The sequence below is a fragment of the Hyaena hyaena genome, unplaced genomic scaffold, assembly GCF_003009895.1.
Source record: "Hyaena hyaena isolate Hyena2069 unplaced genomic scaffold, ASM300989v1 scaffold_10, whole genome shotgun sequence".
Taxonomy (NCBI): domain Eukaryota; kingdom Metazoa; phylum Chordata; class Mammalia; order Carnivora; family Hyaenidae; genus Hyaena; species Hyaena hyaena.
Genome location: NW_024080642.1, coordinates 5353547 through 5370629, shown reverse-complemented (window position 1 = coordinate 5370629; position 17083 = coordinate 5353547). Strand labels below are relative to the sequence as shown.

General features: G+C 39.8%; 1 protein-coding gene across 1 annotated transcript in view; it reads right to left on the bottom strand.

Annotated features, from left to right (window-relative positions):
* CPD (carboxypeptidase D) overlaps window positions 1-15430 on the bottom strand; it is a 73239-nt gene extending 57809 nt beyond the window's left edge. Inside the window, exons 1-2 of the mRNA XM_039253515.1 lie at window positions 14647-15430; window positions 8933-9180 (exon numbers count right to left, since the gene is read on the bottom strand). Coding sequence (XP_039109446.1) covers window positions 8933-9180; window positions 14647-15383 — 985 coding nt within the window. The 5' untranslated portion in view covers window positions 15384-15430. The remainder of the gene's footprint in view (window positions 1-8932; window positions 9181-14646) is intronic.
* Window positions 15431-17083: the final 1653 nt, after the last annotated feature.

Genomic DNA, 17083 nt, shown 5'->3' with positions numbered 1-17083 from the left:
AAATAAATAAATAAACATTAAAAAAAAAAGAGAACAGGAAAAAAAAGAAGCAAATATTCTGTTTAAAAACAGTTTTACCTGTTTGCTTTTCCTTTTAAATCAGGTGGCACTCGGAACAAAAGAGAGTGAGAAAAAAAGGAAGGAGGAGGTCCAGTCAACTCCTTAGTGTACAAGATCAGATAAGACCAAAAGCACATTTACTAATGCACATTTGACAATCAATAGTATTCTTAAAGCATGAACGATGGACTGAGAATTAATATCTGAACTTCCAGCATTCCTTAAAGAAAACACCCCACTGCAAAACCAGAAGTATATTCACTTTGGAGGTAAAAACAAAAACAAAACCAAACAGACCAACAAAACAACAAAACAAAAACCCATCCATCTGCTCATTTATATATGCGTTCTATTCTAGTTGAATTTCTGGCTCCAGCTCTAAGCAATTAAATTATGGCAGGAAACAATATCAATCCAATTTTCAAAAATCATATACACCGTCATACGCTTTCAGTATCTCAAAGGTCCTAAATCTCTATCTATCATCTTGACTTCTGTCCCAAGCTCCAGAGCCTATTTCCCAACTGCCCACTGGGTGCTTGTAACCATCCTCAATCTGCACTCCTCTCCCTACCTAGAGAGAACACATACACACACTCCTCCAATTAGTTTTCCCACTTTCATTATCATTCTTATTTTTCCAGGCTCAAAACCTCCAAGTTTTATCTTTGGGTCCTTCCTCTTGACACTCCGCTCTACCATCTAACTGACGGTCAATCCTGCAATTCTTTTTGTAGTTTCTTATATTCACCCTCCCTTTTCATCCCCAGAGTCCCTAACTAGACCCTTATCTCCCGGAAAGACCTTGCTTCAAATAACTGTAAAAACTTCCCTAGTCTCTCTTCCTCCAGCACTTTCTGTGCCAATACATTTTGTATAAAGATAACTCCAAATAAATGGTACCACACTGTCCTTATTATCAAATAATTCACACTCTAGCAGGAGACACAAAAACCTATTAACAACATGAATGGATAAGCATTATATGGGTGGTATCAATAAAAAGCTCTAGGAAGGCAAGAGTGACAGTTACTACACTGGAGGTTTCAAGGAACTTGTAGGGGAACTGCTGATGAGCCCTGGGTGTTATACAGAAACCAACTGGACAATAAACTATTTAAAAAATAATATTAAAAATTTTAAAAAAGAAAAGCAATCCAGAAAATAGCCAAAGGTTCACATTTTAGGGAAGGAACAAGGAGTATAGGGGTGAAGTACAGGAGAGAAGGCCAGAAACGTAGGCTTGGGTCAGACTCTGGGACCTTTAGTATCATACTAAGTTTAGACTTGATCTTATTAAAATGTGAAACAAGCAAAGGTATAAAAATGCTTTAGGTTTTTGTAGGTTTGCTACTTTGCTTGTAATATATCATTTTAAAAACAAAGTATTTCGAGCACTAATAGAACCAGAAACATCTTCCATAAGTGTAACTAATGGTAAATTACCTATCCTCTACACTTCAGGTTAGTAAAGACTGAATGAAAATTAGATACGAGGACAGTACTCTCCACATGTTCAGTAGGTCAGGTTGGTTTATTTATGTTATTTAAATCCACTGTGTCCCTACTGATATTTTTGTCTCTGTGATCTAACAAATACTGAGAGAGACATGTTTAAATCTCTGCTGTATTTAAAAATTTGTCTATTCTTAATATCAGATATTGCATTTTTTCAGGTTTATTCCATTTGATTCTTTTGTTTGTTTGTTTGTTTGTTTAAAACAACAATGTTCTGGTGTCACATGATTAACCCATAATGCCCTGAATTTTTGTTTTTTGTTTTGCTTTTTGTGTATTTATTTGAGTGTAGTCGACACAAAATGTTACATTAGTTTCAGGTGTACAACATAGTGATTTGGCAAGTTTATACATTATGCTGTGCTCCCCACAAGTGTAGCTACCAACTCTCCAGTATACCACCATTACCATATCATTGACTGTATTCCTTATGCTCTGCGTTTTATTCCCATGACTTATTCATTCCATAACTGGAAGGCTGTATTGCCCATTCAGCTTCACCCACTTTGCTCAAGCCCTACCCTCGTCCCCTCTGATAACCATCAGTTTGTTCTCTGTATTTATCGATTTGATTCAGCTATTTGTTTGGTTATTCATTCATTTGTTTAGATTCCACTTATGAGTGAAATCATATGGTATTTGTCTTTCTCAGTCTGACTTATTTCCCTGAGCATAATACCCTTTAGGTCCATCCAAGTTGTCTCAAATGGCACAACCACATCCTTTTTAATGGCTGTGTAACATTCCATTGTGTGTATACATACACATACATACATGTATGCACACATATATACACATACCACATCTTCCTCATCCATTTGTCTACTGATGGACACTTAGGTTGCTTCCATCTCTTGGCTATTGTAAATAACACTGCAATAAACATAGGGATGCATATATCTTTCCAAATTAGTGTTTTTATTTTCTTCAGGTAAATAGTCAATAATGGAATTATCAGATTATATAGTATTTCTATTTTTAATTTTTTGAGGAACCTCCATACTGTTTTCTACCGTGACTGTATCACTTTACATTCCCACCAACAATGTACCAGGGTTCCTTTCTTGCCACATCCTTACCATAATGCCCTGCTTAATGACACAGAAAATGCTCCTCAACAATAAGCTTTTCCATTAATTTTTGGAATATAACCTTTCATGCTGTTCAAAACAATTTGGTAATTATTTTTCCCATGTTTTTCCCTTTCTGTCAGCAATTTACTTCAAGCCAAATAAATATACCTCAATATTTAGAGTACATTAGTGCTGCTCAGTCTGATCTCCCTTTATGCAGAGAATACCTGTCCACATGATCAAAGAAATTTATGCTTACCAAAAAACTGAATTTGTTACACTATATGCTATCTGGTCACATTTCATAACTCTGCACATAAAAGGAGAAGGTGGGGGAAGTCTGAAACAAAGTATAAAAGGAGAAGGAAGAAAGTTTGATAAATCCACAGGACATTTTCTTCTTCCCGAGGAGAAAAAATTCATAATTACCAGTTAGCAAAGACTCAGTCCCAAGTTAGTAATGTTGTAAGAAGAAATAAGTATAAAGCCTATGGCAGCTGACCTAACTAATCACAGAACGCATAGACTCAACATGAACAACACATAAGCCTGACAGTATTTCTGACCCATTGCTGATCTCAGTACTCATTCACACAATATGGAAAACAATCTAAAAGTAAGTCGTGTTGGATAAACACATATGGCTCAGTCCTGAGAATAGCTAACATATAAACAAGACAGGGCAAAATAAAAAGCCTAAATAGTAAGTTACCACATGCAATTTATAAAGTGTTTTGTTCCTACTTAAAACTTGAAAAGAAATCAATTTTACCAAAAAGTGGCCAGAAACAATGCATTTTTAAACTATAGGCCATGACCCATTTGTAGACCGTGAAATATATAAGTAGGTTAGGTTCAGATGAGCATTTTTTGTTTCATGAACTAGTAGAGGCTAGGAAAATACAATACCAAAATATATCACAAAGTTAACTATTGTTTCATGAAAATGTTTCCATTTTATGTACATACATATATGGAATGTATTTAAGTGGCTGAAAAGTATTTTACATTGTAGGTCATAATTAAAAAAAAAAAAAGCTTGAAAAGCACAGGTCTGGGACCTACCAGTAAGACAAGCTTATTTTCTCAGAGTGGGAATGAAACTAGGAGGAATAGTTTTATAAATTTTGTAAGATTATCTCATCTAAAGATCATCTAAGATTTTAAATAGCTGTGTACTAATTTTTCAGCTGCTGAGAATTCACTTATTCAAAATTCAAAAAAGGCTTATTTTTTACCTTCTATAAACCAGGCATAGCTCTATGTGCTAGAAATAGAAAGCTGAAAAATATCAAGCCCCCGCCTTCATGAAATTTAAATTCTATCAGAGAGAAGTTAGCCATGATGCCAGCTGCTAGGCTCAGCGCTTTACCTACGTTCTCATTTGGGCCTCATAACACTATGAGGTAGACAGTATTTATCTTCTTTTTATATATGTGGGAAATGAGGCTTAGAGAAATTACTTAACTTATCCAAGATGTCCCTCCCTCTCCCTCTCCCTCTTCTCTCTCTCTGTCTCACACACACACACACACACACACACACACACACACACACACGTACTTGGCTAGTTAACAGCAGAGTTGGGATTCAAAATCAAAGCACCTACCCTTAGCCACTATACTACACTGCCTTCCAGAGTTCTTCTATCCGCAAGAAAATGAAATGTAACAGCATTCTGCCCAAGTAAATTTCTAAAAGCTATATCAAGGTGTGGCTTTTGATCATACAATTTCAAGTATAGGTGGTCTGGGGTTACTTGCCCTTTTAAAAATTTTATAAGTTGAAAGAAGGGAATTCTTAGAAGTTGATCTAAAATAACAATTCAGTTTCACACAGTTCGCTTTGGAACAAACATACAAAACCATCAGATGATTTGTATGTCTTCCTAACTATTTCAAAAGAAAAAAAGAATGGTAGACAAAAAGCATACAAAATGCACACTTTGGGGGGGCGGGGGGAAGTAGTCCTGTTCTATGAATAAGTTCAGCTTAGGCTCTCACAATAGAGAGGCTCTAGCAGCAGAGCATGACTATTCATTCAGAGGCCTTATCAGAATAGTCATTCCCTAAAGGGATCCTGCCGTTTGGGAGACATGTTGACAGAAGCAAGGCCCACCCACCTAGGCAGCTAGACCTGCTGAGTCAAGCCTGGCAACCAGGGTGAAGGTGGTGGGGCCAGATGACCCCATACCTCATATTTCTAATCCGCTGTCTGATCCTTGAGAGCTGGATGTTCCTGTTTTGCTCCCATCACCTAATACAGTATATGGGATGTGGCAGAGACTCAGTAAATATTTGCTAAAGGAATAAATGATATTGTACAAGTTACTTCCTTTTCGTGGTCTTGATTTCCTATAAAGCAAAAAGATCAGAATAGACCAGTATATTCACTTTTAGCCCTGAAAGTGTATACCTCTTCGGGCTAGAATTTCTAAATACATCATAAGGCATTGGTAAAATTACTCCAGGACATCCGGGCCTGAATATATGCCTAGTCACAAGATTTCACAACATCTTACTCACTGCAGTCCTGTAGAAGATAAACAAAATGAATCTGCCCTGTTGAAACTCCAAAACTGCTCAGTATTGCTGGAGGAGGAAGAGAGATAAGCTAGTTGTTGTAGAAATAATAGAAAATATTTCTGACCATCCAGCTAGAGAAGGAGGAAAGTTGATATTCATAAAAACAATAATAATGGCAGCAGCCACGTTCAGCTTCTTCAGATGTTTGAAGAATCAGAAAAATCTGATATCTGGTTTCTCCAAATCATCTTACTCACTGTGAAGGCAGCACCCTTATTTTTTTAATAGTATAACACAGATTTACCATCCTCAACCGTCAACTAGAAGTTGTTTTCTAACCATTTATGATTCTCTCCAAAAAAGAAAAGTGAATTATTTTTAACACATTATTTTAAATAATATCTCAAAATCAATGAAGCAACCAGACTATATCACAAAACCCCTAGTTCCTAAAGTCAGGTTTTATTAAATGTTTGCTGAAGATTGAAATGGGATTAAACATCAAACTATGTCCCTGATCTATAAAAAAAATGTAAATGGTTTTCAAATCACCTCTAGTTGTTATGGGCAGAAATGGCTTCTAGGTATTTTAAACCTCTTTATGGATGTTTGTTACACACGAGAAACATTGGTAGAAACTGTAGGTGAACCAGAAAACTCTAGAAAGTATCAAGTCCTCAAACTTAGGACCCAATTTAGATAAACAATGCCTGACATAAAAAGTCAAAGAATAATTCAAAGTTTTAAATAAAGGCACATTAAAAGAAATTTTATAATGACTAATGGCCAATAAAAAAGGAAGAGCTAAGGATTTCATGATGGGCAGATTCTAAGAGCAGAAAAGGTTTACACAGAGAACATTTCCATGAATTAACTTCTTCCTCCTGCTAAGTCTTAATTAATCTAAGAGTTTATAAAAACAAAAATAGTTATTATTCAAAGGACAGAAAAAGTTTAAAAAGCACAACAGTTATTTATATAAAATTTAAAATAGAAGGTAAACAAGCTTACTTTAACAACTCTTTTAAAAATAATATTCCATGGAAAATGAGAACCCTTGTATGTTATTGGTAGGCATGTAAAACGGTACAGCCACTGTGGTAAACAATTTGGTGGTTCCTTAAAGCTAAGCAGAAAATTACTATATGACCCAACAATTCCATTCTTGAGTCCACATCCAAAAGATCTGAAAACAAGGACTTAAACAGATACTTGTACACCAGTGTTCACAACAGCATTATTCACAGTAGCTAAAAAGTGAAAACAATCCAGTGCCCATCAGTAGATGAATGGAGGGACACCTGGGTGGCTGTTGGTTAAGGGTCCAACTCTTGGTTTTGGCTCAGGTCATGATCTCACTGTTCATGAGATTGAGCCCCATGTTGGGCTCCACATTGACAGCACAAAGCCTGCTTGGGATTCTCTCTCTGCCCCTCCCCTGCTCACACTCTCTTCCTCTCTCTCAAAATAAACAAATAAACTTAAAAAAATAGATGAGTGGATAAACGAAATGGGGTATATACATACAATGGAATATTTCTCTGTCATAAAAAGGAATGAAGTTTTGATACATGCTACAAATGGACGAACCTTGAAACCATTATGCTAAGTGAAATAAGCCAGATGCAGGACAAACATTATATGATTCCAATTATATGAAATATCTAGAATAGGCAAATTCACAGAGATAAGAGATTAGAAGGGAATAGAGAATTAGGGCTTAATAGTCACCAAGTTTGGGGTAATGAAAAAGTTTGTAAGCAGGCAATGGGGACATAGTTGTACAACACTGTGAATATAATTAATGCCACTTAATTCTATACTTAAATATGGTTCAACTAGCAAATTTTATGTTATATATGTGTGTGTATTCAACCACAATTAAAAAAAACATTCCACAATTGGGGCGCCTGGGTGACTCAGTCAGTTAGATGCCTGACTTCATCTCAGGTCAGGTTTGTGAGTTCGAGCGCTGCATCGAGCTGTGTACTGGACAGCTCAGAGCCTGGAGCCTGCTTCAGATTCTGTGTCTCCCCCTCTCCCTCTGCCCTTCCCTCTCTCTCTGTCTCTCTCAAAAATATATAAACATTAAAAATTTTTTTTTAAAAATTCCACAATCACCCCAAAGATTAAAATATAAAAGGAAAGTGTGCCCTTATATAAAATAGAGAGAACTGGTAGTCATTACATTAACTAAGGTGTCCGTTATGGCCACATGGCACACTTTATGTGCATCCTGATGTGATGTGATGTGATATAATCTATATAAGAGTCTTGCTGGAAAATTTTACCAGACCTATAATATGGGATGTTCTATAGTATAAGAACCTAAAGAGACTGAACTCTTCAAATGATTCACCATCATTAAGAAAAGAGAGTATTGATATATAACAGTTCTAAATTGGGGAAACCATATAACACAAGAGCCAAATGCAATGCTTGAATCTTGACTGGATCTGATCTGATCTGGAAGAAAAGGAGTTATATAGGATATGTGGGGAATAATAAAGGAAATGAGTTATGGACAGAATATAGGATGGTAGTAGTGAATTATTGTCTTTTTTTTTTTTAATATTTTTATTTATTTCTAGGAGAGAGAGAGAGAGAGAGAGACAGCGTGAGCAGGGGAGGGTCAGAGAGAGAGGGAGTCACAGACCGAAACAGGCTCCAGGCTCTGAGCTGGCAGTCAGCACAGAGCCCCACGCGGGGCTCGAACCCACAAACCGCGAGATCATGACCTAAGCGAAAGTCAGACGCTTAACCGACTAAGCCACCCAGGTGCCCCAATTATTGTCTTTTTTTAAAAAAATTTAATGTTTATTTTTGAGAGAGTGTGAGTGGGGGGTGGAGGTGGGCAAAAAGCAAGGGAGGCAGAATGTGAAACAGGCTCCAGGCTCTGAGTTGTCAGCACAGAGCCTGTTGCGAAGCTCAAACCCACAAACCATGAGATCATGACCTGAGCCAAAGTCGGACCCTTTACCAACTCAGCCACCCAGACGCCCCCATTAATTACTATTGATCTCTCAAGTACAGTCATAGTATATGGTTGCACACAATAATGTTCCTATGCTTGGAAAATACATGCTGAGGTACTTACAGGTGAAGTATTAAGGACTCTACCACCTATTTTTGGATGGTCTGGCAAAAGAGAATGTGTGGGAGGAAAGAATGGGAGAGGTGGAGCATTTAGGGTAAGATAACGGTGAATTTTTTTTTTTTTTTTTTTTTAATTTCTAGGAGAGAGAGAGAGACAGCGTGAACAGGGGAGGGTCAGAGAGAGAGGGAGTCACAGACTGAAACAGGCTCCAGGCTCTGAGCTGGCAGTCAGCACAGAGCCCGACGCGGGGCTCGAACCCACGAACCGCGAGATCATGACCTAAGCGAAAGTCGGACGCTTAACCGACTAAGCCACCCAGGCGCCCCAAGATAACGGTGAATTTAAATGAAGGATAATACAGGCTTTCATTGCAGTCTTTCAATGTTACTGGGGGTTTGAAAATTACAAAATAAAGAAAGAAGTTTTTTAAAAATTAGAATTCTTCCTCTTTTCCACTCAGAGTATACATAAGAAAGCTAACTGAGAGGCAGCTGGCTGGCTCAGTTGATACAGCATGCCACTCTTGATCTCAGGGGGTCATGAGTTCAAGCCCCATGTTGGGCATAAAGCTTACTTAACTTAAAAACAAAAGAACAAAAAGGAAGGAGAAAGCTAAATGAACAAGGGGAAAAATATAGCAAATTCAGGCTTTTCCGTACCTTCCACGTCATACCAGTGTGCGCCGTTTGTGATCCCATCTTTGAAAGTTTCGTCTTCATCTCCTGGACAATGAGGTGCACCAGTTTTCATTATGGGATGGTTTGATGCATAGGCTTTTGCCAAGTATTTAAAGACTTCATCGTCTGAGGTTTTGCTATAGATTCCAGTGGCCTTATGTTCTGGAGAATCATCAAAAGGATAGCTTGCTACCACAGAGCCACCATGCAGATTTCCGGAAAGCACAAACCTTTAAAAAAAAAAAAATCAAATAAAAAAAAAAAAAAAAAAAAAAAAAAAAAAGCCCAGACAATGCCACGTTTTTAAAAATTCTACGCCTTTCATAAAGGAACTTAAGTATCTCTCTTATGAGACCTAGAAGACAACTCTATCAGCTATTACAAGCAGAACAACCAAAAAAGAAAAGGAAAGAAAGCATCATCAACTTGACACATTTCAGTCCAGTGGTTTTTGTAATTCAATTTACCCTCAAGCAACTTTAAAGAATTTTCCCACCATTGAAAAAGTAGCTGAATAACAGTATAAATTAACGTTTCAGGAGACATCTTATTCAGGGGATTCAAATTCATGCGTTGGGTTGAACAATATGAACTTTCAAGTATTCAGTCACTTTTTGACCTACAAAAGTGACAATTTCATGTAGTTCAGCCTAATGCTTGTATTTTGTAACACGTTAACATTGTAGGAAACATGGCTTGTATAAATAAATATGTGTTGAATACATGAGTTAGGTTAGTTAACTTTCATGATTTTTTATATTTACTATCCCAAAATGTTTCAGGTAGGAAGTCTAATTTAAAACAGGATGTGTTTTGCCTCACTCCAGTTTCACAATATGCTGAATACTAAATTCACATTTTTCAAAAGAGAAGCCGCAATAGAGAAGACTGGGGGTGGGGAGAACCTGATACAGTGAGCTGCTTTCAGAGAAAAACAATATAGCACATAAAAGATTAGTCCTCCATTGCGTCACCATAGAAGCAGCTCTCTCTAAGCCCAACGTCTCTGATTGGCCCATTAAAAAATAAACTGACATGGAGACAGGCTGCTCCCATAAAAGAAACATTTTTTTTTTTATGTTTCTACTTCTAAGTGAACCAATTTATAATTTGGTGAAATTTATAGATGCTGAAATACTGAAGAACTCCTTTTATGGTGAAAGCTAAAGGCAAAAAAAATGCTCAAGTCCTATTTATACATCTTTCTCTCATGTAACAGTTCAAACTATTACTGTGAGTACAGATAAAACACTCTCCTCTTGGCTCTCTAAATTGGATTTTCTTGCTTCTGCCTTTTTGTGGCTGAAATGAACTGTCCTACAGAAATTCTAAATGGGGTTATATTTAACATTTCATTGCCTCAAAGAAAATTAAACCCAAGAGTATGTCTAATTGGAAAGGCTATTTTAAGTATCATCAATACCATCCCAGAGAATATTAAAAAGTGAAAATTACTTGTAACACAGAATCTGGTCATCAGAAGACAGAACTTCTCCAATAAATACAGTGATTAAATACTAGAATAGACTATGAAAAGAGACCAGTTAAAAACAAATATAATTATTATTAGCAATCTTCCTGACACCAGAGAATGCCATTTGGAGTAGCAGCAATAGCACAGGCTCTGAAGCCAGGCACATGTGGGGAAGAACATTCGGTCTCCGAGACTTGTCACTGACCAGCAATAAAATATGATCAGGAGAAGTTACTGCCTCTAAACTCACTGAACCCCAGTTTCTCTCTCATCTGTAAAATGGGGATTATTGCTACTGGTTCCCAGGGTTGTTATAAGAATTGACATGTGTACACCTCCCAGCACAACTGCTTTATATCCTCTGCTCAACAAATGCTCATTCCTTTGGAGATATCTAGCATCCTAGTGATTCGGGAATCACTGCCTTCAGACTTTCATTCCACTCCCCACTACCAGTGCTAGCCCTTGGGTGACAGAATGATACAGAAACAAAACCCAAGTATATATTCTCACATTCTAACTCCATTCTACCTATCTGGCCCCCACTGCTAAGGTATCATCGATTTACTTTCTGATATGCATGCCTTAAATAACTTCAATGCTTTTCTCTCCCCGTCTGATTTCGGGAAAGTTACAAGGAGCCTAGTCTAGTTCAGGCGATCCATTCAGCAACAAATTTTAAGTGTCAACTATGCGACAAATGTTCTGGGCCCTACGGAATACATCAGTGAACATATATAAAAATGCCCTCATGGCATCCATATTCTAGTAAAATAAAGTGGATACCTGCATGTTCAAAATAAGCGAAGCATGTTACTTTAATTGTATATTTTCACTTAAAACTTTAAAGTCCGAGATTCTCTACTAAATGCAGTTTTCTACTGTTTGGCATTTTTTTGCAACGCTTCTCAGAAATATTAAAATGGCCTAACCGAATACCTGTATAATAAAATATTTCCAATCTACTTGAGTGATAAAATTCAGTTATTAGATCTTCCTTACTTTACTTGTGAAATCTAAAAAGTATGAATGCTACTCTTATAAGGATTTTAAGACAAAGTGATTATAGTAGCTAGAAGTTTACCACTTTTCGTCTTTATCAAACTAACTTTGTATGTCAATACAATTTTATTTGAAAGGTATTTTATGGTTCCATTCAAATCATTGAAGTGTTTCTCATACTTGACTTTAGTATCATACATTATTTCTTGCCTAAGATTTAAAGTAGCTGCTAAATATAAATATTATAAACAAGAATCTATAGATATTTAAAAGTTAATCTCTAAGTGAACTCAGTTATGCTCTCCAGATAACCCTATAACTTTTAAACATTACGAGGACTTGAGTCTGATAAGCTAAATTCTAAAGATTCAGGAAACTGTGGATATAACACAAGCCCCTCAAAAGTAATTTGTACCCATCCCTGGCAATACGATAATGCTTTTCACAAACATATCAAATAATCATGTATATGCTGATCTCCTACGTTAAGTCTAAGCAGGTATACAGAATTAAAGAAGCCTAGTGTACTTTTAAAAATGGGGGGTGAACTATAAAATCGTTACTTTAATGATGGGATTAAAACCTTGTATATTTTCCTAAGTTTATGTGTCAATTACCAATAATACAAAAATACCTATTGGATGAAGTGTAAAGTGAAACAAAGAAAATTCGCTTTCCTACGCAGACGGAAATAAGTCTTAAATTCTTACATATCCAAAAAATCAACAAAAATCTATTTCTAATATAGCTGGGTGAATAGCATATCAAGAAGTTACTTGGGGCGCCTGGGTGGCTCAGTCAGTTGAGTGTCCTACTCTTGATTTCAGCTCAGGTCATGATCTCACAGTTCCTGGGATGGAGCCCTCCATCAAGGCTCTCCCTTTCTCTCTGCTCCTCCCCCTGTGCTCTCTCTCTCTCTCTAAAAATAAATAAACTTAAAAAAATAACTCAAATGATTTCAGAAAATACCCTGAAAAAGGTAATTTTCCCATACAGACTAATGTGTTCAGTTCTTAATTTTCCAATTCATGAAGCTGACTCTAAGCATCAATTTCAAATTCTATGTATGCTTGTGTTTTTAATTTTATTCACATCTGTGTCCTTTGTTATTAATTCATCATTAAAGAATATGCATTTTGCGTTAATATTTGAAAACTGAAGATGGATAGATGTACTTTTCATGTACACCTTATGTAGGTAGTCACCTCCCTCCCCTCCTGATTAGAGTTGTGTGTTTGAAACACTGTTGGGTACGATCAGGATAGTCCATAGCCACCCACAAAACAAAATGACTTTCTGTGTAATACCAACAAACACAGATGAACTTTTAAAATTGTCACAAGCTCCTATCATCGAACTAACCAGCCCCAACACGACTTATAATTGTTAAATACGGTGATATGAAAAAGTTAACCAGAGAGCAAATTTTTGGTTCCATACTTTAAAGTTTAAAGCTTGTGGTATAGCCTCAAGGTGACCTGCATCAAGGCAAAGCTCATTTTCATTTCTGGTCACCGCAGAACTAACACTGAAGAGAAAAATCTTGTCATGGAATTTATGTCCCTGCAAGGGTCATGACGGGGCATTTTCATTTAAATAATGCAAACAATGCATTTGATATATCATCTCAGAAAAGCCCTGGCCATCTCAGCTTCTGACACAAGATATATATATTAAAGTCATGTTTCTTAGGCAAATGTTCAGAGATCATGACATAGTTATCTTTAAAAGAAAAAAAAAAAAACTCTTCTCAGAAAATATATGTGAAGTTAAATATCTACAAGGGATCCCAAAAGGAGTAAAGTCAATGGTGGAAGATTAAAAAAAAAAACAAAAACCAGTAGGATTGTCATAATGCCTATGAATTTTCTAAGTCTGCTATATGTATTGAAATCTTGTAGAAGCAAGGATTCTCAGAACAGAAAACTCTTCTGTTCGTTATGACTTCAAATCAAGATGGAAAGTAACTATTATTTCACAAGCCTAATGAAAGACACAAAAATGGGGATATGCTGACAAAGCTGATGCCTGAAAAGTGAGTACCTGCTCACCTCAGACATTATTCCATCTGGAGTAAGTTCTCTCTCCTTTTAAGCCTCCCCTCCTCCTTTCTGCTGAAAATCCTACTCATCTCACAAGATGCAGTTCAAGTTCTACCTCTTTCTTCCACGGAGGATCCTTATTATTGCAACCCACACACATTTTGCCAGTAGGAACAATTCCTGTGAAGTTTAACTGGGTACATAAACACATCTCATATATACTTATAATATTCTCTTGCTATACACCAATTTAAGGTCCTTGTGCTTTTAATTTTTTACATCCCACATAGTGCTTAATAACACTTCCGGTGTGTATTAAATGTGACAATTAGCCATTCAGCCCTGGCCCACTAATAGAGTGCGCAAAGAGCATCAGAAACCTTTCAGAGAGTCTAAAATGCAGCAGCTCACAGATGAAGACCCCAGCTCTGTGCAAGTTCTCCTGCCATAGCCATATGCTCCCTAGCTGAGTCAGAGGTAAAGACTGGAAGAAGGCCAGTTTCTGTCAAATAACCAAGAAGACCCGGGAGTGGCATTTATCATTACTGGGCCACAGTCTCCCCCTATAGCTGTTAGGAGCACTGACAAAGAATCTAAGTCAAAGAATCAGAGTCAAAGAATCTAAGTCCCAGCTACACTTCCCACCATGGAAATTACTTAACCAATCTGACCCTCAATTTCCTCTTTGCAAAACAGGGATAGTAATGATGTCTATTGCATGAGGTTGTGGCTAACATAAGGTGAGGTCATGCAGCCCCGGGAAAGAGCTTACTTAGCAGGGTGCCTACCGTAATAATAGCAACATTGACAGCTTATCTATAAAATGAGTGAACTGACCTAAGTTATCCTTAAGTTCTCTTCTATTGCTTATATTCTATGGTCCTGTGACAACAGGGACCGGAATGTCAGTCAGAAAGGAGTCTTCCTTCCAGCCCAACAGCTCTTTGAATCCGTTGAACGAATGACAGCCTCTAGGCAGCGCTTCCTGGACTCTTAGCGAGATAAGAGGCTAAGCGGCCTGGGCCCTGTCCCGGGTAAGGGTGTCGCCCTCCACCTTCACTATCCCGGTCCCTTAGGCCTGCAAGCAGTGTTTGAATGTCTACTGAGTGTCCGGCCCAGCCCGTGCCCGTGGAGGCCCACGTGGATGGGGGTCGGGAGAGAAGGTTCGCGACACTCACTTGTTCCTGCGGATCCAGTCCATGAGGGCGCGCACCTCTGGCACTTCGTCCAGGGCAGGGGGTTCGCCGGTGCTGAACTGGTCGGGGAAGCTGCGGTTGAGGTCACGGCCGCGGCTGTTGTCGCGACCGCTGGTCCCGGGAGGGCCGCTGTCGCCGAGGCCGCAGTCGCCCTCGTGGGCGCGCTCAAAGCCGTCGGGGTTGAGGCTAGGCAGCACGTACACGTCGGTGGTGTTGAGCAGGCTGACGATGCGCGGGTCTCCGCGGCGGTAGCCAGCCGCCAGCTCGCGGGCTAGGTAGACCAGCACCTGGCGCGACACGGTCTCGTCGCCGTGCATATTGCCCACCAGCTTCACCTGCGGCCGGCCCGGCAGGAGCGGCCCCGCCGCGTCGGGCCCCGCTTCGCCGTCAGGAGGCGGCGGCCCCAGGCCGGCGGTGAGGCGCAGCACCCACAGCGGCCGACCCTCCACCGAGTTGCCGATGCTGAACAGGCGGGCCAGGCCCGGGGGCGCCGCGGCCGCCGCCTCCCTCAGCGCCGAGCCCAGCTCCTCTTCATGGTAGTAGCGATTGAACTGGCCCTCGTCCGTCTCGGCGCCCGCGCTCGTCGTCGTTGTTGTCGCCTCCGCTTTCTTGATGTGCGCTGCCCGGGCCGAGTTCCGCAGCAGCAGCAGGAGCAGGCACAGCAGAAGCGGGAGGCGCCCTGGCTGCCGGGGCGGCCGCGCGTCCCAGCCACTCGCCATCTTCCAGCAGCGCCACTAACCCCGGCTCCGCTCCCGCGACTCCGGGCTCCAGGCTCCGGGCTCCGGGAGGCGGGGGCCCACCGGATCCCCTCCGCGCCTAGCAACCCCCTCCCGCCCTCCGGCCGCAGCCAATCGTGGACGGACCTGCTGCCGCGTCACGCAGAGGGGCGTGGCCTTCCTTAAAGCCCCAGATTCCCTCTGGGCGTGCCTTCCTCTCGTCCCGGGCGAGTTTGGTCGCTCTCTTCCTACACTAAGATTTCCTTTCTCACTTTCCCTTCTCCCCGTTTCCTCTTCTGCGTTTCCTCTGCTTTTCCTCTATTTGCCCGGTCTCCTTTATGGCTTACCCCTTAAATTCTCACCCGTTTTTCTCTGAGTACTCTTAGTAGTTCCATTCCCATCTTTGTTACAGCTATCCCCCACTGCGCTTTAACGCTTAGAACCGAGAATCGAAAGAATCAAAAGGTTCCAAAGAATCAAAGGACTCAAAAAAAAAAAAAAAAAAAATCAAAGGTTCGAAAGAATCAACCTCGTAAGAGCGGAAGGACGCCTTTAGCCTTTTCCACCCTGCGCCCTTTTCATCGCTGCCGCCCTGCCTTGGCTTGAGCCTGATGCCCCGTAAACCATTGAAGACAGTGGGACACTTGAAGCTCACTTTACAAAGCAGTCTGTTCCAGGTTTTAGTTTCTGTGTTGACGGAAGGTGTCTCTTTTATGTTTAGTGGAAATCTGCTAGGTAATAGGCTCCCTTTGTGTTAACGTATAATAATGTATAATGTATGTTATGTCTTTTGGTGTCACTGCAGGTTATTTTGCTGCCACTAATTCTTGTGTGTGCTGGTCTCAGCCCTCTGTAGGGAGATTTCATTTCATAGTTCACTTTCTCACCCCTTACACTTATCCCTGAACAAGTTATTGGTTTAACTGCGGCCTCAGAATGACTTTTCAAAGCGGCAGGTATGACATTTCTGGAAACGCTTGGTGGGTATAATTCCTGAACTCCTTAATGTTTTGTCAAAGCTGTCAAATAATACGGTGTTTATCATTTAGAGAAGGGGCCTTTTAAACTGGTCTTTAAAATAAGCTGCAGTCACTTTAGCTTGAAGAAACATAAAGCCTCACAATTCTCTTATCAAGTGTGAAATTCTACTCATCTAACAACATAATTGCAATAACTGTTGTGTTTCCTTCTTTCAGAGCCAGACATTTCAAGGTCCTTTCTTGAACTATGATTGAACCCTAATATGACTAGTAAAGAATTAATTCATTCTTTTGTCAAATATTTGTTGAGTAACTACTGTATGCCAGAGCTAGGGGCTGATAAGATAGAGATCTGATACAGTTTGTGATTGTGCTACAATAGAGATATTCAGGTGAGGGAAGCCTCATTCAGCCCGAAGAGGAGAAAAGAAGAGAAGCTGGAAGGGAGAGGTGGGATTCTGCACAGAAGGAGGAGAAAGCCAAGAAAGCTGCAAGGCTTGAGAGCAAATACTGCATTTTCTAAGAAATGCATGCAGATGGGGCGCCTGGGTGGCTTAGTCGGTTAAGCGTCCGACTTTCGCTTAGGTCATGATCTTGCGGTTCGTGGGTTCGAGCCCCGCGTCGGGCTCTGTGCTGACTGCCAGCTCAGAGCCTGGAGCCTGTTTCAGTCTGTGACTCCCTCTCTCTCTGACCCTCCCCTGCTCACGCTGTCTCTCTCTCTCT